This window comes from Lissotriton vulgaris, chromosome 11, assembly GCF_964263255.1.
Source record: "Lissotriton vulgaris chromosome 11, aLisVul1.2, whole genome shotgun sequence".
Classification (NCBI taxonomy): Eukaryota; Metazoa; Chordata; class Amphibia; order Caudata; family Salamandridae; genus Lissotriton; species Lissotriton vulgaris.
The window spans coordinates 671,648,168-671,671,793 of record NC_141699.1 but is presented as its reverse complement, the minus strand read 5'-3'; the positions used below and the strand labels follow the sequence as shown (position 1 = coordinate 671,671,793).

Genomic DNA, 23,626 nt, shown 5'->3' with positions numbered 1-23,626 from the left:
TGTAACTTTTATATTATTTGTAAATACAAATAAAATATGTAGTTGTTTACTTGTTCTTTGTGGTCTATATTTTCCTATTATGTCATATCTAATTGGTTGCCAAGGGGATTGTTATTGCACTGTTGAATTGTCCCTGGGATTCTCACCAGTGGGTCCTTTTTTCTTCACATTGAGAGGATTCAATATCCCAAGAAAATTAGGCAGGTCTTGACAGCCACAAAGTTGACTTCACACTTCTACAGAAGACACATCTAGCAATGCACTTGGAGGCTACCCTGGGTCAACATTAGTCGTCCTGTTGGGTTACCTTGTCTTATTCCTTATATGCGCATGGGGTGAACTGTATCTCCCTTTTAGAATGGGTAGGTCATTCATAGATGTGCACGGAATGTTTGCTATTCTGTGGTGAAGCCTGGGACACACCCCGTTCACAGTTGTTAATTGTTATGGGCCTAATATAGACCTCGGTTTCTTTGATATATGGTTTAGAATACTCGCTTCTGAGCCTCAGGCTTTGATATGGGGGATACTTTAATTGTGTTTTGCAGCCTCATATGGATAAAACTTGCATGCCGTCTGGCCCTGGAGCTGCTGCAGCCAAAGATGAACCGTAGAGAGCACTTACTATTCCCTCATACATGGGGGATGATCAAGCTTTAACTATTGGTTACTGTCTAAGGATGTGGCACATTTAGCCGGACCCTCTCAGACCATGCTCTGGTTTTGCTAACAGTGAGAATTCTGGGGATGCCTTGGTCTGGTCTTTCTTGGAGTCTATACCCAGATGCGTTGTTCGATAGGGCCTTTACAGGAGTCATGGAATATTTTGAAATAAATAACGGTACACACAATCTAATGCTACACTAACTAAGAACACCCGGTGTTCACCTGACGCACAGCAGCCATCTCTTCCACAAAGAGGGCCATTTATGGCCTTTCTGACACACGTTACCCAGTGCTTCTTTAAAACACATCACCCTGTGCTTGTGAAGCTGTCTCAAATAGTTTTAACTTGTGCTACATCACTTGAACTGCCAACATTCACAACAGATTGTGCTACCCTTGTGCACATTACCCTCAGCTTTCACCTTTGGCATCACCTTGTGCCACCTTCTCACATCATTCTGTGACCCTTGCTATTTCTCACTCCTCCCCAATGCACAGAAGTCTCCATTCTGGCCTGCATGTATGTGCGCCTATATTTATTGGTGTGTTTTTTACAGGGTAGATATTTGTACGTACACTTTCTGGTTGCATGCATGAATGCCTACTGGTTAATGACTGTATGTCTGGATGTGTATATGTTAGTTGATATTTTTGTCGGTCTGCCTACATATGTTTGTATGTTTGTGTGCATGCGCTCCTATGTGGCTCCACATGAATGATGTCTGTAGGTGTGGTGGTCTGCATGTGGGTGGGTGGGGTATGTGTGCCCTCATGTTCTGTACCTCTTCATGCATGAACTATGTACATTTTAAACCTATTGATTTTGTGAAGGGTTGACTTATATTGTCCTGTATTGACTTTGTTTGTACTTCTGTTGTAGGATGAAGCTCAGAGTTATGACCACAGTATTGTTTGTGATTGCTATTTTACTAAGGGATGGATAAAAAGGCAGATTTTTTAAAATTACATTGCAACCCAGCAAAGCAACCAAAGTTGGTGTGCTGTGTTCAACTGGGGAAGAAATCAGTGCAGTGCATTTCTTACAAGAGCTGGCATACTTGGTGTGGTTTAGCCCCTACTGTTTTGCCTTCAGACCTTCTGTTTGCTGTCTTCATTTTTGCTGGCTTTAGGACTCTGCACACTTTACCACTGCCAACCAGTGCTAAAGTGCTCATTCTCTGTACCTAAACCATGGTAGAATTGGCTTGTATCCCACTGGTATAATAATAATTCCTTTATTTAGATATAAAACATATCTTTAAAAGGTCGCACAAATCACATTATATACAATTTTAAGAAGTAAAAAAATGATTAAAAGAGAAGCAAACAATAAAATGTGGCTTAAAGCATGCCAGTTAAAACATTACAGTTTGAAGATTAGCCCTTCCGGTCTTTTCAAGTTCTATTAGAATGCATATTCAGATTTAGCGATGAGCAGAGACCTCAGCAGTGTCCATTTTATCTAGGTTACGGTATACTTGCTGAATATATTTGGCCAAATGTATGCTTAAAATAATAATATCTAAAGACAAAGCAGCAGTAATGGCATGCCTACAGGACCGAACCCCCAGCCTGTTCCATTCTGGCTTAAGCAGACGCCTGCGATGAGAATTAAATGTAGGGCAGAGGCAGACCACGTGCAAAATTGTTTCATTTGCTAACCCGCATCCTCTGCATGTTGTGGCCTCCTTGGTGCGGCGCCAAGTGGGTAGATTTTGAAGAAAGCGCCAATCTCCCATTCTTAGAGCAATCAGACAGCGCTTTAGATGAAGTGAAAATGTCGTGGAGTGGTAGGCAGCAGGGGTTAGTCGTTTGTAGGAATTGACTACTGCCCACGAGTGACTACGCTTTGTGACTAGAGCTTTGTCTGCAGCCAGAGATTTCATTCTTACACATTTTTTGATTATATTTTTTAAAACGGTCTGACTGGGGTTAAGGGCCCAGAGTTCGGCAACTGACATTTGGAGAATATAGTCATTCAAGAGGCGGACAAATGTTCCCCCTGGGTTGGTCTCATTGATTTCTTTCCAGGTTAGAGATTCTAGTGTACCTGGTTCGGCCTGTCTTAGTTTGTGACACAGCTTAAGATAGGTGCCGACATTGGAGGCTTCATAGTTAGTTAGTCCTAGCTCTAATCTAATCTGGGCCGGGGAGGTGGTGCTCGGCAAGTGAAGTGCCTTTCTGTAGATTTTAGTGGTGTGTTTGTTTAGGGCAGTATTCATTTTACCTTTAAAGATCTCTATGCCGTATGAGAGTGTTGGCCCAATCTTTACTCTAAGGACTTCTAGTAAGGGGGCAAGGGTTGGGCCTGAAAGTTTAATTGATAGTCTGGCCAAGGATACCCCTAGAGCCGTAGTTTTGGCTGCGATCGCACTGCTTTGCTTTGTGAAGTTGCCCCTGGAGTCCAAGTGAACGCCTAAATATTTGTATGATTGGTCAATTGTAAGACTTGTTTTATTGATTGACCAGCCACCGCCACTGTAGCGTTTCTTACCAAATGGTACTATCAGGGTTTTCTCCATATTAATTTCTAGATGGTTATCAAACGTGTATTGCGACAGTGCATCAAGAAGCCTTTGTAACCCTACTCTAGTAAGGCTAAACAGGGCCAGGTCATCGGCATATAAAAGGTTGCATAATGCAGCACCTCTTATTTTAGGTGGATGGCTGTTTACCTTATCTAGGGTACTTGACAGGTCGGCTATAAATAGGTTAAAGAGAAGGGGGGCCAGTACGAATCCCTGTTTGACACCACGTGAGGTCATGATTTTTCACGAGAGATGCGAGCCGGACCCTAGCTGCACTCGAACCCAGGTGTCAGAGTAGAGTTGAATGATTGGGTTCAGTATCTTGTTTGGAATACCCCACTGTGTCAGTTTTTTCCAAAGGGCCGCCCTGGGTACTCTATCAAATGCTGCTTTGAAATCTACAAAGCAGCAAAAGACTAGCCTGCGTGTTAGTGAAGCTTTGTCGATGATAGTGGAAACTGCCAGTAAGTTTGTCATGGTACCTGATTTGGCAACAAACCCTGTTTGATTCAGAGGAATCAGATCGTTATCCTTTGTCCATTGCCTCAAATCCTCCAGAATTAGTCTTGCAAAATGTTTCGCCTCTATATCCAGTAGGGCGATTAATCTGTAGTTGTTCGGCATAGCTCGGGATCCAGCTTTGTGAACTGGTTTAACTAATTTACTTGTAAGTCCTTAGTAAAGTGGCATCACCTGTACCCACAGCCTACAAATTAAATGATGTTAGTGGGCCTGCAGCACTGATTATGCCACCCACTCAAGTAGCACTTTAAACATGTCTCAGGCCCGCCGCTGAATCCTGTGTGTGTGCAGTCTTAAACCACCAATTCAACATGGCAAAATAAACCTTTTGCCAGGCCCAAACCTTCCCTTTTAATATATATGCCACCCCTAGGGTAGGTCCTGGACAGCCCAGAGAGCACGGTCCAGTGTGCTTAAGAAGTGGGGCATGTACTTATTAGTCTGACATGTCCTGGTACTGAAAAACCCTTAGATTTGTTTTTCATTACTGCACGCCCTACCTTTCCCATAGGATAACATTGGAGTTACCTTATTATATTTAATAAGATGTCATTCTAAATTGTAACAGGTACCCAGTTCATCGTTGGTGTCTTTGGAATTGTAATGTTAAATCCTAACTTATGGCTAAGCCAGATTTTAAAATTCAATTTTGAAAATGCCACTATTAGAAAGCTATATCAGGGAACAATGGTCCTTAGAAAAGGAATTTCTGAAAACAAATGAAATATAGACCTTAATGGGTGCTATATGCGTTCGATGTCCAGCCGGACAAGGAATTTTTAATTTTTCAATGCAATCCAATGAATATAAAATAGGAAAACAACACAATAGAGTGGGACGCAATCCTGCATCCAGTCACAAAACAGGGAAACGAGAAAATATTACACATAAAAGATTTCAGGCGAAAAAAGAGCTTTGGAAGCTTGGCATAATCAGGGAATGAATCAAGCTAACCAACATAGTGACCACATTAGTCATACACATTGGTTAAACATAGCACTATTTAGTTTGTCGACGACGTTTCGATCCCGTGCTCAAAAAACAAAGGGATCATCATCAGGACTAAAGAATGCAATGCCTGGAAAGAAACATAATGCCTGTTGAAGAAAAAACAGGAAGGAAAACAGGGGAGCCTGTCAAAGACCTTAGGAATCAGAAAGTTTCAACATGTCAGCAGAGCCATGCATTTAAACAGCACGTGGTGTCCTCGTAACACCCCGCTCACCAGGATTTAAGGTACTCTGTCCAGTGGGCCTAACGGAGTCCCTGTAATTGGCCTGCGCTCCATTGTGGTCAGCCCAAACCTGAAACTTTGTCTCGGTCCGGTGACACCATATATCCACAGTTGGCGCCTTCTGCTTTTCGGCGCTATTTTGACTGAAATCTTTCACAATAAATATCTCTGATTCTACTGATTGGATTTTTGTTGTTTTGGCCTTGTTTATTTATTAAAAATATTTCTATTTTTCTAACTTGTTTTGAGGTACTTTTTGTGTGGCATTTTTCACTTTATTACTGTTTTAAGGATTGCACAAATACTTTACATATTGCCTCTGAGTTAAGCCTGATTGGTCTGTGCCAAGCTACCAGAGCGCTGAGCATCGGTTAATTTAGGTTTGGCTTGTGCTTCGCCATGACAAGGATTGTTGTTGCTTGACCAGATCTCACACCCCAGTCAACCCACATAACAATGTCTTACAAGAGCCAAAATTACAAAATACAGTCTGCTGCTGCTCTCTTTACCTGCACATAAACAGGCTGCCTAGCGCTAATCACACATGTTGGGTCATATTGAATAGGTTTGTGCAAGATGTCTAGTATAGGTTTTAAACTGGAAGGATATCCTTGCAGTACAAAATCTTACATTTAGTTCATTTTTGTTTTAACATTTCACACATTGGCTGTGTGCTGCACAGTGCTTTAAAAAGAATGGTTGGTAGCATTATAACGCCAGTACCATTCATAGAGCTGACGTAAATAATTAATTTACTCTCTTAATTTCTATGCAGGTAAGTACTTAATCAATAATAACTCAATCGGAAAGAAAGAAAACAGAGTCCGTGGTGTTAGAGTTCATAGGGGTTTTATTCCTCAAAAAGGAATGGTCTTAGACCAGGATATCATGTTCTGACCCCCACAAGGGTGTCAGAAGGGATAGAGTGAGCGCGCTACAATTTATTGACAATACATAGCTTATATACTTAATTCATGTCATACTAAACAGTCATAATGGGCGTAACAGCTGAGAGAAGACAAGATAACAGTATACACGTGTTACAAGTACGTAATCAGAAGGCGTGAACTAGAGGTGTGTGCTAGAAACGTCACAGGTAGGTGTCACAAAAGGGTGGCACTAACAGAAATGTTGCAATGTCAGCAGAAATCGGAAGCTTGGATGCGCGCGCAGCTGCATGACGTGTGATTGACGTGAAGCTGGAGGGTGCAGGGGGCTTGACATTTACACTGACGGAAAGAGACAGAAGTCTGGCATGTCAGATCAACTTGTGCTTCTATCATATCTGATATCTGGTGTTTTAGGAACTAAGCTATCTGGGCGGAAAGGTCTCTAGGGCCGAAGCTATTCTATACTGACTGTGAGTGCGTACATAAGCGCCTGAGTGTCTGTATGAGAAGCGTGGGGGCATGGGCCTTCCATGGAAGCATGGCAACAGAAGCTATGAATTACTTGCACAGAGACAGGTCGGCCCTTTGGCCCTGTAGCTGAAGAGGGATGTTTACTGAAGCTAGCAGGCAGGAATGTATTTTCGGGGAGCGGAACAGATAACTCGAAGGTTATAGTCAATCTTGGCAGGCAGCAGGCTGGGCTGAGCGCGAGAGGCCGCGCTGAAAGTAAGTCAGAGTTCACGGGTGCAGAGGCAGCCTGGGCAGAGGCCCTTGGAGTCAGAAGCCAGAATAGAGGCTCGGTGGCAGAAATTCAGGGCCTACTCAACTAGAGCTGAAAAACGTGGAAGTACACTACAAAAAGACGTTGGCATAGCATACTTAGGAACGGACCATTCAACCCATTCAGGGTGGGTCTGAAAGAGGACATGTTGACGTTGGACGCAAATGTATTTGCGTCTTCATAGCTGATACAGGAGGGAAGTTACATGCACTTTAACTCGTACATGGAGACGGTGGGGTACGCGCTAGGGAACACAACTTGACCATAAAATTCTACATTTCCTCATTCCCTCCTTGTTCCCTACGGACCCTTCATGATATATCGATCATCATAAATTGATCAGTTAGTTCTTGCAGCATAATTTGTTCATCTCTCTTCCGTTGTCTATTTGAGAGAAAACTGGAATGTTCAATGCACGATGTGGCACACAGTCCACATATCGCCGGCCCACACTGTAGGCACAGGCAGCAGCTGAATACTATGACAAGGCCAAAACCTAGGAAGGATAGGATCTTCCATCCCCAAGCAGTTAACATTGTCCAGAACCAACCGGACCAAGTCCAGGTGCCTGGATTCTGATGTATCTGATTTGCAATTTTATGCAGACGGGTAATAGCTTGATAGACAGATGGCGCGTTTTGCGGGATGAAAACGCAGCAACTTGACCCGATGACCTTACAGGCTCCACCTCTATCTGCCAAGATGACGTCAATAACAAGACGATTTTGAAGGACTACAACCCGTATAGCAGATTGCTCCTCTGTTAAGTTACCTAAGGCGGAGGCAGTTTCATGTACTACGACTTCAAGTGTTCTAGTTAATCTACGTATTAATTTACTGTTTTGGACAGGTCCTAAAAAGAAAAAGAATCCCTTATTAAAATCAGTGTACTGTTCCCATGCCGTTTCTGTGTAGTCGACAAGGGGGATGTCTCGTCTGGATCTATTCTTTACTAGATTTGTATTTCTATGGTAATCAGGGGGAGCCAGGAAAACAGGTGGCAGAAGGAATGCAATGTAACAGGTACCATCCCAATCTGGAGGCAGACGTATGTATGCGGTATGACCACAAACAAAATAGGAGTGACTGATAGCTTTGAAGGACGATTTACCATGATCACTGAATTCGACCACAGTAGTGCATTTACTATGACCTAAGTGTACTGAACCTTTCTTTCGGACACATAATTCACCAGTGACTGGTAATACTAGCATATGGGGCAGGACTGGTGCAGCCTCGGATTCAACGGTAAGGATCATAAGGCTAATTGTGTAGTTACCTAATCCATATACTTCATTTTCTAGATCTGTTCCTATTCGAGTGGGGAGTCCCTCCTTATCAGGGTAACAGACGTCGAGCAGGACTAAGTTCAAGTTTCCCCAAACCCAGCCCCCATCGAAGACAGCAATATCAGGATCTAAGGAATTAATTATTTTAAACCATGCCCCACAGGAGCCATTGTGAGTGAACGGGTACGGAAAGAGGGGAAGGGCTCCCTTGTAATTCTGGTAGAGAGGGAGTCGGCCACATATCCAGCAGTCTGTAGCATTGTTAGTCTGATGGGAGTGGTGTAACATACTAATGAATGTGTTGTTGCGCAGCGCAAGTCTGTAAGAGAGTTCGTGTAGAGGTAACTTGCTAAAAGTGTGTTCAGCAGAGACATTGTAAACAGATTGTTCACGCCTGAAAATAGGCCAGTAGATAGGTAGCAGAATGCTAGCAACAATAACTAAAATACTTAGAATAAACATGATTAATAGTGTCACTATACAGTGACTACGGAGTGATTTACAATATGCACTTTTCTTAACTTGTCTCTCTCTCTCTCTATCTCGATCTAGGGGATACATGTCAGAAACTATTTAACCGATTCACCTAGGGGAGGACTTAAACAATTAAACTGTCTGACTTGCTAGATCGGAGTTTCGACCTATACTCCTCTTGGGGAGTTTTGTCTCGTTCGGTAACGGTAAAGTCTTTTGGCTCAACACAGTCTTTGGTGGGGGTGGACGAGTCTCGATCAGGTTTCAGTTCGCAAAATTTTTTCACATGACTCGTGTGGACCCACCCCTTTCTCCCTTCGATCTTGACGGCGGTCCTCGTGGTGAGAAGGACGGTCTTCGGTGCTTTCCAGCGGGGCTCCAGCGGACTCTTCCTGTCGAAATTTCGGACCAGTACCAGGTCCCCAGGACGGACCTCGTGCGGCTTTACATCAGTGTTGTCAGGGAAGGCTGCGGCAACCTGTGAACGACATGATTGGAGTGCAGACATCAAGGAGGCAAGGTAATCTGTCAACATGTTACAATCAACATCAGTGATCTTTTTCGGAATGGGCGTCCCCCACATATTCGGTGGTCTGCCAAAAACCACTTCGTACGGGGATAGCCCTGATCTCGAGTGGGCAACCATCCTCATGTAGAATAGTGCCACTGGCAGGGCGACTATCCAGTCGACCCCTTTCTCCTGACATATCTTTGCAAGGCGGATCTTTAGTGTCTGGTTATGCCTTTCTACAAGGCCTGCGGCTTCAGGATGTCGGACACAATGAAATTTCCACTGGTATCCCAGCAGTAAAGAAACCTGCTTCATTAACTCGGACGAGAAGGGTTGTCCGTTATCTGAGTATACGACACGAGGCAAACCGTATCGTGGAAAAAATTCACGAACCAACTGCCTGGCAGTGGTCGGAGCAGTGTAGTCTGGAACTGGGTATGCTTCGGTCCAGCGGGACAGAGCACAAACAACTACAAGAACATACTTGAATCCTCGACAACGGTCCATCTGGATATAATCCATCTGGAGGACTTCAAAAGGGTGATCGGGAGGATGAAATCCACCTTGCTCTACAGGGACGCTTTTACCTGGATTGAACTGACAACAGATCATGCAAGTACGCACTTTCTGTTTTGCTGCTGCTCGTAAGTGTTTATTGTTCCAGAGATTTTGTAAACTGTCTAACATCGCTTTCTCTCCTAGATGTGCTGGGCTATGTGCTGTATTAATCATGACTTGAACCATAGAGTCAGGGAGAAACCATGTAGATTTTCCCTTCGTCATCCAACCTTGATCTGTCTGGATCCCTCCTAGTTCAATCCATTTCTTTATTTCTTCTGGGGTAGCATGTGCCTGAATATCAATTACATCTAGGGCGGGATCCTTGACTGCCATACACCTTGTCGGTACTATTGTCTTTGTCATGTCAGCTGTCTGAGTGTGAGTCAATGCTGTATGTTTCGCTGTCTGATCTGCCAGGTCGTTACCCTGGGAAACAGAATCTGTGACCTTAGTATGTGCTTTACACTTCATGACTGATATGCCCGAGGGCAAATGTATTGCTTCTAACAGTGCTTGAATGAGGGGACCGTGTTGTATCTTGGCACCATGAGAGGTCAGGAAACCTCGTTCTTGCCATAACATGCCGAAGTCGTGTACGACTCCGAACGCGTAACGGGAATCAGTGTATATGTTAACATTTCTGTTCTTGGCTAGTATACAAGCTCGGGTCAGAGCGATGAGCTCTGCTGCTTGAGCAGACAGTGTGTCAATACAATATGTTTCTTTAACTTCATTTTCAGTGGTCACTGCATATGCGGCCACTAATTCTCCCGTACTTGTTCTCATGCATGAACCGTCCACATAAAGTGTCAGGTCTGGATTTGTCAGTGGAACATCTGTTAAATCTCGTCGTGGCTTTGTTACTGCATTAATTATTTCTATACAATCATGCGGGGCTGGATCTGTCATAATTGTAGGTAACAGTGTTGCGGGGTTCAGAATACTGCAGCGCCTGATTTCTATGTGTGGCTGGAATAACGTTAATTCATAACCTGTCAGTCGTGCTATAGTCAGGTGCTGAGTCTGGGTTCTGTTTAACAGAACCTCTACAGAGTGTGGAACTTGTACTGTTAATTGATGGCCTAACACAATTGAGTCGCTCTGTCTGATGGCTAACGCTGTTGCTGCTACTGACTTCAAGCACGCAGGGAGTGCCTGGGCTACTGAATCCAATGTACTTGAGAAATAAGCGCAAGGCTTATGTGAACCTGCTTGATCTTGGGTGAGGACAGACAACGCTGTACCATCACGTTCTGTAACAAAAAGTGTAAACGGTTTGCTGTAACATGGTGTCGCTAAAACTGGTGCTTGGCATAAGGCTTTCTTTAATTCTTCAAAAGCTTGTGTGTGTTCCTGATTCCAAGGAAGGGCAGTCGAAGTCGCTGCCTCCTGTGTCGTTAACTGGATGAGTGGTTTAGCTAGAAATGCATATTGAGGAATCCATTGTCTGCAGTACGAGGTGAGGCCTATGAAGGCCCGCACTTCCTTTTGTGTCTGGGGTTGTGGCATATTTACAATTAACTGAATGCGATCGGGAGTGAGCTGTCTCCCCACTTTGGACAGCAAGTGACCCAAGTACACAACTTGCTGAACACAGAATTGTAGCTTCGAAGGAGACACCTTGTGTCCCTTGTCGGCCAGAAAATGTAAAACTGTCAGTGATGCTTGTTCACATTCGGGCTCACTTCGTGCGGTGATCAGTAGATCATCGACGTATTGCAGTAAAGCGGTGTTAACTGGCATTTGAATACAATCTAGTTGTCTTTTCAGTGCTTGACTGTAGATGCTGGGGCTTTCTGTGAATCCTTGAGGTGCGCGTGAAAATTTGAAGCTGCGTCCATTTAAACTGAATCCGAAGAGATATTGGCTCTCTGGATCAATAGGCACGCTGAAGAAGGCGTTCTTGAGGTCAATTACAGTAAAGAACGTTGCTTCTGAATCAATAGCAGTCAATAGGGATGAGATATCGGGGACCACAGGGAACTGTGGTATAATGCATTTGTTCAGTTCTCGAAGATCAATCACCAGCCGATATACTGGCGGTGCATTGGGATCAGTACGTTTAAGAATCGGAATAATCGGTGAATTACAGACATTGGAGTCGGTCTCTACGACCACTCCTTGGGCAATGAGCTCTTCAATGATTTTCAGTAAAGCCACTACAGCATCGGGTGGTAACTTGTATTGTCTGATTCGTGGTAGAACAACACCTGCCTTGAGTGTAACGCGGTATGGGGTGATGTGCATGCAACCTACATCAGTTGGGCCTTTTGCCCACAAGTAATCTGGCACATTTTTCAATCTGACATCGAATTCTCGCAAAACATAATGACCCTTGAAATCCCGTAGAAAGAGTCTAACTCCCTCCGGGGAACAGCATATTATAGCTCCTAGAGCCTTCAATGTTTTAATTCCTAACAGATTTTCTGGACATGATTTTGTAAGTAACAAGTCTGTAACACGTGATAATGGACCCACAGCCAGGGGTACTGGTTCTGATACCTCATTTACAATAGGCTGTCCTGAAAAACCCAGGGAAACATTCTGTGAGCCTGAGAGGGGTGCCCCTGGGACTTCATCATGGCTGATCGTAGTGCGACTTGCCCCTGTGTCAATTAAAAACTTTCTGTCTTTTCCCAATACGTGACTGTGTACATAAGGACCTTCTTGATCTACAGGAATTTCAATAAGAGGCAAGCCACCTTCCCTCTCTAGGCTGTTTCATGTATATCGGGGATAATCTGGATATGCGGACTGGGCATACTGGTACATCTGCTGTGAAACTTGCTGAGATGCGGCAATGGGCTGTGGCTGTGGTACCGCTACTGTCTGTGCTGAAGGTGAAGAAGCATGCATAGGCTGTGTATTCTGTGTATTCTGTGAAGACTGATGCTGGTTATGGTCCTGTCTAGGCGGATGCGGTCTTTCTTTAGTTTTACCCGTCGCTATATTATGTTTCAGGACTGGGCATTCATGTACGTAATGACCTGGCTGCTTACAGTAATTACATGTCCCTTTAACGGGAGCTGTAGTGTGACTTGTCTGGGTCCCACCCTTTCTCTGACCGTCGGCTGGGACCGTCTGAGCTACTAACATTTTCATCTTCGTGTCTTTCATGCGTTTTTGTTCCTGGTCTTGTTCTTCCCTAATTCTGTTCTGATGATATTGGAGCATCTGTAACATCTGGGATGGCGTATTTGCCTGCCAAGTACTTTCAACTTTGTACACTCGGTTTTTAACTAATGGTAGGGAGTTCTCGACTAGTTTTGATACAAAAAGATGCGGATATGACTCGCTACTTGGTTTGAGGCCACTATTAATAATGAAACATTTCTCGAATCTCGAATAGAAATCACTAGTATCTTCATCATGTTTCTGTTTACAGGACGAGATCGCGTCCCAATCTTCCTTTCTAACGTAGTATCTGTGCTTGAATGTCAACTTTCTGTTTCTCCATGGCCTCCTTAATACTGTCAGGGTCTTTCCCTGTCTGAACAAACTCATATATTCTATCTAGACGATCCTTCATTCCTACATAACATAGCAAGATATCAGTAGCAGATCTTAACCGTAGTGATGCCAGTATCATTAGATCGTCTTTTCCGGGTACTGGATCGTATCTGCAGACTGAAATGTTTTCTTTAAATGCGTCAAAGCGGGGTGACCTGAACGTGAGAGGACTCTGCATATCCCTGAGATTGAATCTGTGTGTCAATGGCGGGGTCCGGGGACCCGCGGTCGCACCTCCTGAAGCGGAGGCTTGTGCAGTATCTCCCTGTGGAGTCGGTATCTGAACTTGAATTTGTCGTTTAGTTAGATCAAGTAAACGTGGTTTCGGTAGGTCTGTTTTGGGTGCGGGAAGTGGCGGAGCTGGCGGAACGGGGGAGGTCTGTTGCGGTATTGGCGGAACATGATCTGGGGGCGGGGTGCGAACAGGCAGATTGGTGTAAGCCGGTGCTACATCCTCTAGATAAGAATTTAGGAATATATCTTTAGTAGTCTTATGCATTACTTTAGTTGGAACTAATGGTGGCGGTAAGTTTTTCGGTATTTCTGATAGGGCCTCAGGTGTACCCTCGGCCACAAGATACATGCCGTTTACAAGATTATGTCGTGCGCGGTCTATCTGTTCTGTTTTTACTCGGATCCCCTCGGTAACTAGTTCGTTTTCTTGTGCTTTCTCTGATTCTTTAAGTCTGTCTTCTCTACGGAGTGCTCTTTCAGCACGTTTATGTGATTCCTTACGCCAAAATTCTATGGCGTCTTTCTGAGATTGTCTGGCTTTCTTTTTCCATAATGCTTCCTCTACCTTCATGATGCACTCGGCATCCCATGTTCCGTTAACGGGCCATCTGTGTCTTTCGTCTAGGTGTTTAGTATAGTCAGTCCATAAGTCTAGATACAATATGGCATCTATGCCGTGCTTATGGTACATAAAGTTACCTGGAGTGTCCCTAGGGGGGATAGGAATTTCTTCCTCCAGTATCCCTTTCCTAGTTCCTATCTGCTTTAACTTGTTGAAAAACGGCATTTTGCTTACTTAGTACTGAATGCTCAATCCTTGATACTTAATTCTGAATATAACTAGGTATACAAGAAACACAATAATGCACATAAAAAACGGTCACATTCATACCACAACATTAATCACATGAAAAGACATTTGAGACATAGATGACTACCCCCTATACAGGATGTACTGCTAAACAGTACAGATACACTGGTGTAACAGTGCAGAAATTCAGACTAGATATACTGCTAAACAGTACAGATACACTGCCTAAAAACAGTGCAGACCGGACTTGTGTACCCAAACCCGTCTAGATACGTCCCAGCAATGGTACTCACCGGGAAGCACGGAAACAGAAGGCCTCGGAAAACTCGACTGGACTCGACTCGACACTTCGGAAAACTTCGGGAAACTTCGGAAAATTTCGGAAACCTGGTGGGCCTCTCGACACCTCGGACCTTGCTTCTTTCGGCTAGGCTCTGGTCGGGATCCTCCGCACTCCTCACCGCCTCGTCTGGGTACTGATCGCAGTCTTCGTCACCTCCGTGGGTCAGAGGGAGATGCAGGAAATCCTGCCGGTACGCGTAGTTCCATCTAACTGATGGCAGGGGACACAGCTTGCAAATGCACCAACCGGCGCGTGAGGTGGGGGAGGGGTCCCTGTTCGGGCGCCAAAATGACGTAAATAATTAATTTACTCTCTTAATTTCTATGCAGGTAAGTACTTAATCAATAATAACTCAATCGGAAAGAAAGAAAACAGAGTCCGTGGTGTTAGAGTTCATAGGGGTTTTATTCCTCAAAAAGGAATGGTCTTAGACCAGGATATCATGTTCTGACCCCCACAAGGGTGTCAGAAGGGATAGAGTGAGCGCGCTACAATTTATTGACAATACATAGCTTATATACTTAATTCATGTCATACTAAACAGTCATAATGGGCGTAACAGCTGAGAGAAGACAAGATAACAGTATACACGTGTTACAAGTACGTAATCAGAAGGCGTGAACTAGAGGTGTGTGCTAGAAACGTCACAGGTAGGTGTCACAAAAGGGTGGCACTAACAGAAATGTTGCAATGTCAGCAGAAATCGGAAGCTTGGATGCGCGCGCAGCTGCATGACGTGTGATTGACGTGAAGCTGGAGGGTGCAGGGGGCTTGACATTTACACTGACGGAAAGAGACAGAAGTCTGGCATGTCAGATCAACTTGTGCTTCTATCATATCTGATATCTGGTGTTTTAGGAACTAAGCTATCTGGGCGGAAAGGTCTCTAGGGCCGAAGCTATTCTATACTGACTGTGAGTGCGTACATAAGCGCCTGAGTGTCTGTATGAGAAGCGTGGGGGCATGGGCCTTCCATGGAAGCATGGCAACAGAAGCTATGAATTACTTGCACAGAGACAGGTCGGCCCTTTGGCCCTGTAGCTGAAGAGGGATGTTTACTGAAGCTAGCAGGCAGGAATGTATTTTCGGGGAGCGGAACAGATAACTCGAAGGTTATAGTCAATCTTGGCAGGCAGCAGGCTGGGCTGAGCGCGAGAGGCCGCGCTGAAAGTAAGTCAGAGTTCACGGGTGCAGAGGCAGCCTGGGCAGAGGCCCTTGGAGTCAGAAGCCAGAATAGAGGCTCGGTGGCAGAAATTCAGGGCCTACTCAACTAGAGCTGAAAAACGTGGAAGTACACTACAAAAAGACGTTGGCATAGCATACTTAGGAACGGACCATTCAACCCATTCAGGGTGGGTCTGAAAGAGGACATGTTGACGTTGGACGCAAATGTATTTGCGTCTTCATAGCTGATACAGGAGGGAAGTTACATGCACTTTAACTCGTACATGGAGACGGTGGGGTACGCGCTAGGGAACACAACTTGACCATAAAATTCTACATTTCCTCAGAGCACCCCCTTGGTGCAAACTAGCACCAAGAAGCACAGCACTATTTGTGCTCCAAAAGAGGGTTTTGCTGGAAATTAATACTTTATCAAGCTTTTGCACCGCTTCGCTACAGTCTGCGTGACTTTGCAGTGGTTCAGAGTTAACTAATCTATCTCAAAGCTTCATCATTTTATGTCTCAAAAATATTCTTTTGAATTTCAGATTATTTATTGCATTTAAAGCATTTAAAGCATGGCTGGCATTCATGTGCTGGGTGGTTAGGTGTGTTAAGCCTACGAGGAAGTAAATAGAGAGGAGAGATGGGCGAATAATTAGATAATATCAGATTGTATGCACCAAAAGATATACAGACAATGTCTTAAGGTAGATAGTTGTCAATTGCCATCTAAATTGTGATATGCATAAATGGATGAACGTGATTCCCACTGTCCCTATTTACTAGCTAGACGCTGAATTTTAATGTCATCTGGATGACCAATGTGTCATAAGTGAGAGAAAGCAGTGCTGGGAATCTCTGGCTACTACAGGGAGTGTATATCAGTGTTACTCTGAACATGGGACTCCATAACCAAGGAGGCTTCTCTCCAGCAAGGTATTCTGAACACACCCTGGCATACCCTGCTTAACGTCAAGACGCTGGTGTGTGCGACCCATACTTATTGTCTTTCGTATGCTCTCTTCAATTGCCTGGCAACTGTCTGTTCCTCCTGTGCAGGGTAATACTAGATGCACCATTGGGAATAGTTCTGGCATTCCAGCCTTTGGCTGTTTTTAAATGCAGTACATGGCCCTCTGCCAACAGTGTTGGGCTTCCCACCAGCACCAACAGCTTGCTACATTATACCCAGATGGCTCATATCATTGGATTGCAGAGTGAGAGCTCTTCCTGTAATACCTCTTCTTATTGCTTCCGAGCTCTCGCCCCATGGACTGCTGCTCCATGTGGCCTGAGCTCGCCCGACTGGATAAACACACAGGCTCAGCAGTGAAGTACCTTAGGAGAAATATACACAGTGTCATAATCTGCTTGAGGTGGAGGAAGATTCTAATTCCATGAAAAAGTCTTCTTATGGTTCTGGCTTCACCTTCTGGGTCAGTCTGGTGGAGCTATGTCAGAGGAGTAAACTTCACTTATTTAATTAAACTGACAAAAATTGATTTTGTAAATGTAAATGCGGAGTAAGCGAGCATCTGACCTTTGGCCCTTAGTTCCCGTTCACTTGTGTATGTGCAGTGCAAAACAACAAAACACATAAGTGACACATCAATACAGGGGGTGCGTGAGTGTGTACATTCTGAAAGTTCTGGCTAAAGAGATTTGTACCATGTTCCTGAATGAAACGGGACATTAATTAAGAGGTGGCAGCTACAGCTGGTTTACCTTATGGCGCTGCTGCCAAAGCCCTTGGTGCTCATGGAGCCATATTACCTAAAGTGATATGCTGCTAATTTTAGACAAAGGGCCTTATTTAACATTTGGATTGTGTGGCACTCTGTCAAAATGTGGGGGATATCCTGTCTGCCCAATTACAAGGTCAACACATTTGTGCCAGCACAAATCAAATGTGTGCTAGTTATAACTGTTTTGTAAATCACATCTAGCAGCAGTCCAAGAACAGGCGTATAGGTGGGATGGATGGACAGACAGACAGATGGACAGGTGAATACATGGATATATAGATTGATAGGTCGATAGATGCATGTCTAGGTCAGTACCTGGATGGACAGATGCATGGATGGATGGCAGTGGCGGCTGGCAGAGATTGGGGGAAGTAATGCAGGGGGGGGCAGAGGGTTAGAAAAAAAAATGAAACTTACCTACTTGCTGCCCCATCTCTTTTGTCATCCCTCCTGTCCTCGCTCTGCTCCAGCCGGAAGCAGGAAGCACCCAGGCTTCCCTGAGCCAATCACAAAGCTGCAATGCAGTGCTGTGATTGGTCTAAGTGCCGTGGTTCGGTGCTCAGCCAGGGAATGGGGGTCATGTGCACAGATTACAGTGCATGCCACTCCCGTGGGTGCCTGTTATCCCCCCGGCCCTTCCCCCAAGACTCTGGGACACAAAATAAAATGATAATAAACCATGGTTTATTTTTGTTGTTTTTTTCTTTGGGCTGCTGGAAGGGGGGGGGGCGCGACGCTCCTCTACCATAGCTGAAGAGCCGCCACTGATGGATGGTAAGCTGAAAGTCAGAAAGATAACTGATTTGATGATTGGGCAGATAAACTAATAAGTGTAGCGGAAATAGGGAAAGATGGTCACATGATGGATATATGGGTAAGTGGATGGAGTTATTAACTGATTGACAGGTTTTGGGTTGATAGCTGGGTGTATTAGTGGATTGCATTTGAAATTCCTCTTGATAAAGATTCATTTCATTGACTGACATGATCATTGATACATTCTATCCATAGGAAACATCAGCTCTGTCAACTCTAACAGATCTAGCACCCGTACTGCACTGTAATGTGCCTTCTTATCTGGAACCCATGGCATTCATATCCAGGTTCTCCCGGAGCAGCTCCAAGTCTCCAAGCAGAAGGTCCAGAGAAAACTCAAGCCCACCTGCCCTCAGCGTTTTCGAGCTGGAAAGGCTTCTTTACACAGGCAAGACAGCCAGCAACCACGTCGACGAGGTCTGGCCTAGCCTGTACCTTGGAGACCAGTATGTATCCAGTACCATGGTAATACTGTAAGATTACGAAAGTGCGGGTGGATGAGCTTCTGGCTGTTACCTGGAAAAATAGTTTGTGATACCTTCATACTGTCAGGTCAAGTATCCTAAGTGGGTACTGTTATTTGCCACACATTTCCCAAGACCACCAATCACACGAGGGCTTCATCTACAAGAAAATGACACAGTGCAGCGCCGCAAGCCACTTAGCTGCGCTGTGCTGTATCATTTTCAAAGCACAGAGATGCGTCATATTAACAACAATATGATGCATCCCTGTGCTTTCCCCTGCACCGGTCCACAATTGGCTGCCATGCACCAGCGCAGGCACCCTGGCATCATTTTGCAAAGGGTGCCTGCACTGTGGGGATTCACATAAACAGACATTAATGGCACTTTCCTCTTTCTATGCTTGCTGCAGAATGCAGAATGCATAGAAAGAGGAAAAAACGAGTTGAAAGAAAAGCATTTCTCCTCATTGCGCCATTCCTACGCCTGACCTGGGGAGGCGTAGGATTCTGACGCATTCCCAGTTTTACAAAATATTGTAAATCTGGGAATGCATCAAGTTTCATGGATGTTGCGCGGGAACACCCACTGCAACAGCCATGCAACGCCCCTTTCACGGAGAGTTATTCGTGACTGGGGCCCATATTTACAAGGCCATGAAAAGAAATGCAGGGCGACTTGACGGGACCTTGTAAATATGGGCAAGCCCATCGAGCCGCCCGTGCGTAAAAAAAAGTGACGCACCGGCAGCGCAATGGGCTTGTAAAAAAGCCCTCAATTGCATAACCACATTTTTCCCTTGAGGCAGTTAACTGTCCAGGTTTAGTTAAATTCAACTGTCCGACTTATTCTATGAGGTTGGAGTGGTTAGAGCGCAATGTGCAACATTACACAATAAATAATACACAATAAATTGAATGTATGCTAAGTAGTATAACGATAAAGATGAATACAACATAATTAACAGTTGATTGAAATAGGCAGAAATACGGTACACACAGCACTTTATAGGGCTGTGATATGATACCCAAAGAATTTATAGGATTAAGTAAACTAGGCGCATTATTTTCTAGTAAGATTGAGCTCCACAGTAAATGTTATCCTTTGTGGAAATATTTATGGTGTTCTCAGTCACCCTTGGGTCTCACCACATACATTACAGTGCTTGCAAACAGCTCTCATTAAGTAGGACATCTTTCTGCCATTCCTTTAGTGGCTTTGACTCTTGCACAACTCACAGGGGCTAGAACTCTGGAGCTCATTTCCAGCAAAAGTAGTTCACAAATGTCTTCGTCCCAACACCATACTACAGAAACAAAAATCCAAGTCCCAAGCTAGCCTAGCACGATGTGTTAGGGTTTTCAAGGCAAGTTACATCATAATCTCAGTGTCCAATCAATCAATAGTTGGTGTCTATCAGGAGAGAGTTCAGGATGACATCGGTTTCTGCTGGTCTCACAGGGGCATATTACCAACAACTAGCGATAATTATCGCTATGTTGGTTTAGCGGCGATTTTTTTATCGCCGAGCTGCGGCGATTTTTATCGCTTAGGAACCTAGCTATTATCAAGGTATATCTCCTAAGCGATAAAAATCGGCGCAAATGCATGAATATCGCTGAAAAGTCAGCAATATTCATGCATTACCGAGCTAATGCTCTTAGCCATGTTATCCACCTGCCATTGGATAACATGGCTGAGAACTGCTCAGGGGCAGGTGTTAGCTTATGGAGATATTCGCGCTTAGCGCGAATATCTCCAAAAGTTGGTAATAGGCGATAGAGATGTTAGCAACTGTTTCCAGTCGCTAACATCTTGGCACGCCCACTTTGCATGTCATTAGTGATAAATATCACTGACATGCAAAGCGAGGCCCAAGATGGTCGCTATCTCCTACTAGCTGTCGCTAACTGGTGTTAGCGACAGCTAGGTAATAGGGAGATAACTTTATCTCCGCTTTCTTGGCTTTTAAAGCCAAAAAAGCGGAGATAAACCCCCTTGATAATATGCCCCACAGTCTTTAGTAGTATTTTCAAGTGGGTCGAAACAGTACAGGGTCAGGATAAGCACCACAAGATTTTCAAACTTTAGGGGTGCTTATCTTGAAAAGAGCTATTCGCCATCCCTTTTTTCTCTGCTGGGGTTTGCAACTCTGAGAGGCTCGCCACTGGAGCCAATGAATTGCCATTTCTTAACTGGGTAATGAAATCCAGAGATATGGTACAGCTATGGCTTCAAAATGGAGTCTATTCAAAACTGTACATGTGAAACTAAAGGTTCACATGGCACACCCTAATGGTAATGATCAAGAGGAAAAACAATTGTGTTACTCGTGTGATGAATGAGGGCAGATACAAGCACCCTTATGTACTAGAAAGGTCAGGGACAGTGCACGCTCATCGCACATGTTATAAAAGTTAAATGTCAGAACCTCAAACTCAAAAAAGGCTGTCTGCGGTTTTACTTCTGGTCGTTTTTTTTGTTGTCAATAGGTTTATTAAAACAACACTGTTAAAATGTTATGCTAACAGAATATCGTGGAGGGGGGCGGAGCTAGCCGGCGTCCATGTAAGACGCGCGAGCGCGGAGCTCCTCGCCGATAACCCGCCAAACTCCTGCATACTCATCCTCAACTACCCTGCCGGCGTCCAAAACAGTGGCGGACCTCAGCCCAAAGCCCCGACAGGACGGCGACCCCTTTGTCCGGCGGAGAACGGGTGCGGTGAGACTTGGCGCCGGAGCAGACGGAGCAGAGGCAGCCCAGGCCGCGATCCCCGACCTACGTTGCAGAGCTGCCCGGGTTACGTCGCAGTACGTGCGGCGTGTGTGATCGAGGCGGTCCCGGCCGCCTGTAAAGACAACTTGTTGGTCGGCGCGCACTTGGACGGTGCTGGAAGCAACAAAGAGGACCGGCCCGACCCGGTATCCACGGTGTGGAGGGGCACACGGAGTGCGGAGCGCACGTTGGCGGTGGGAAAGACCCTGAAGAGCCGAGCATCCCCGAAGGCGAGACGCACAGCTCGCTAACACCGCGTGGTAACGGGCCATTGGAGGGACGGTGAGGGCTCACTCCCAAGAACCGGAGCAGCTCGGCCACCCGCTAGAGGAGCAGCCCGCGAGGGGCACTGCATGTGGGTGAGGCCCACGAGGCGACTGACATCTGCATTCCGGTACGCGCGGCCGCCATCTTGGGCGCCGGTCCCGCTGAATACCACCCTGGCCGTGGGGATCCCCTGACGCCTTGCCCACCGCAGAGCCTGGTCACTAATCACGTGTGGTGGACCTCACACCTCTGGCCGGACGGCTATATGTCTACTAGGAATACCATGGGGAAGGGGGACAGATCGCAGCCCAAGCTCTCTTTCGACCAGAGGAAGACGAAGGGGGCCGAGGGGACAACACAAACCACCCCTCCACGCCCGGCGACATCCGAGAACTCTCTGTGCACGGAGATCCGGGACATGCTGGGAAGCATGGAAAGAGGCCTGCAAGGCAGCATGGCGCAGATCAGCACCAAAATCGATGCGTTGACGTACCGGATGGACCGCATGTCCGAGAGGGTGGACAAGCACGCGGAGAGGCTGGACATGGCGGAGAGACGACTTACGGAGGCGGAAGAGGCCCAAACGGAGTGGGATAAGGACCGCAGACAGTTTGGCCGACTGCTTCAGGTGATACAAGATAAGACGGAGGATTTGGAGGCACGCTCGAGGCGCTCCAATCTACGCATTACGGGAGTGGCGGAATCCACAAGCACCGGTAAAATTGAGCTGTTTGTGGAGAAGCTCCTTCAGACCCTGCTGGGGGAAGATGTCTTCTCCCCCATGTTCATTATTGAGAGGGCTCATCGCACGCTGGGGCCGAAACCACAACCGGGCCTCCCCCCGCGACCAATTATAGCGAAACTATTAAATTACCGGGACAGGGACTTGGCGTTGCGACTGGCCAGAGAGAAGGGGAAGCTACAGTACGAGGGCATGAACATCTCACTATTCCCAGACTTCACGGCGAGAGTACAGGAGGAAAGAAAGCGATTTGCCCCCTACAAGAAGCAGCTGAAAGACCTAGGCCTCGACTACGCCATGCTGTATCCTGCGAGGCTTCGCATCAACAGACAGGGGCACTCCCACTTCTTCACCGACCCCGCTGAACTTAAGAAATCCTTAAAGGAATGGGAGAAGGACATCCGCAATAGCCAGAGGAGCCAACGAGAGGACTTGGAGGCCACATCCCGCTTGGATGAACAGGAGTAGCCGGACTCGAGAGCGTCGCTTCTGAACTGGAGGCGCAGTGAGGAGCTGGAATGGCACGCAGTCACTGCGGCTCTGTAGAGATGTGACTTTGGGGTGAGATCTACCTGGTTCTTACCGGGATGGTTTATCTGCGCTGTGGTCTGGGTGGGGGGCTGCCTGATTGGCGGGGGGTCGGCTGCGGGGTAGCCCGCCACACATAAGGGTCTGGACTTAACAAACTGCGAAGACTGGAGCTGGCAGGGCTCAAAGCCACTGGGCGGGGGGCGGGACGGGAGCACGCGTGAGGTTACTAGCTCTGGTCTCACTGCTGAGTCGTTGGCTGGCTAGACTCCTCTGCCCCTGCGCTTTTGGCTTTTAGCTCCTTCGGGGGCTACCTGGGGTTCAGTAGAAATCATTGTTGAGTAGGGAGGGATGGCGGGTGGTGATGAGTCCTGTCTGACCGGGTTGGGGATGGTCGGCTGTGGGTGGGTGGGTGGCTGTTCTCTGGTTCACCTGTTTGGTCTGTTGTGTGGGACGTATGTGGGTGGTGTTCGGGGAGGGTTTATGTGTGTTCATAGTTGTGGGAACGCTCATGACAAGGAGTGTACATGGTTCGGGGGGACGCAATGTGTAACGCTGTGTGTTGCTGCTTATCGGATGCCCTTGGTGGCTGCCCTTATGGTGGGGAAGACTACCCATGCTGCCCGTGGTCTAATGATTGAACAGTTGAATTTGCAATGTCGGATGCCGCCCTGACAGATCGCACACATGCCCCGCACACTCTCAAACTGATGACGTGGAATGTTCGGGGCCTAAATGATCACCGCAAACTGAGGAAGGTTATTAGT

At 46.0% G+C, this 23,626-nt stretch overlaps 1 protein-coding gene across 1 annotated transcript in view; it reads left to right on the top strand.

The window, feature by feature from the left end:
* The window catches only part of DUSP26 (dual specificity phosphatase 26), a 120,302-nt gene that overhangs the window by 8,173 nt on the left and 88,503 nt on the right, over positions 1–23,626 (top strand). The window contains exon 2 of the mRNA XM_086943774.1: positions 18,278–18,528. Within this exon, the coding sequence (XP_086799900.1) occupies positions 18,353–18,528 (176 nt within the window). The 5' untranslated portion in view covers positions 18,278–18,352. The remainder of the gene's footprint in view (positions 1–18,277; positions 18,529–23,626) is intronic.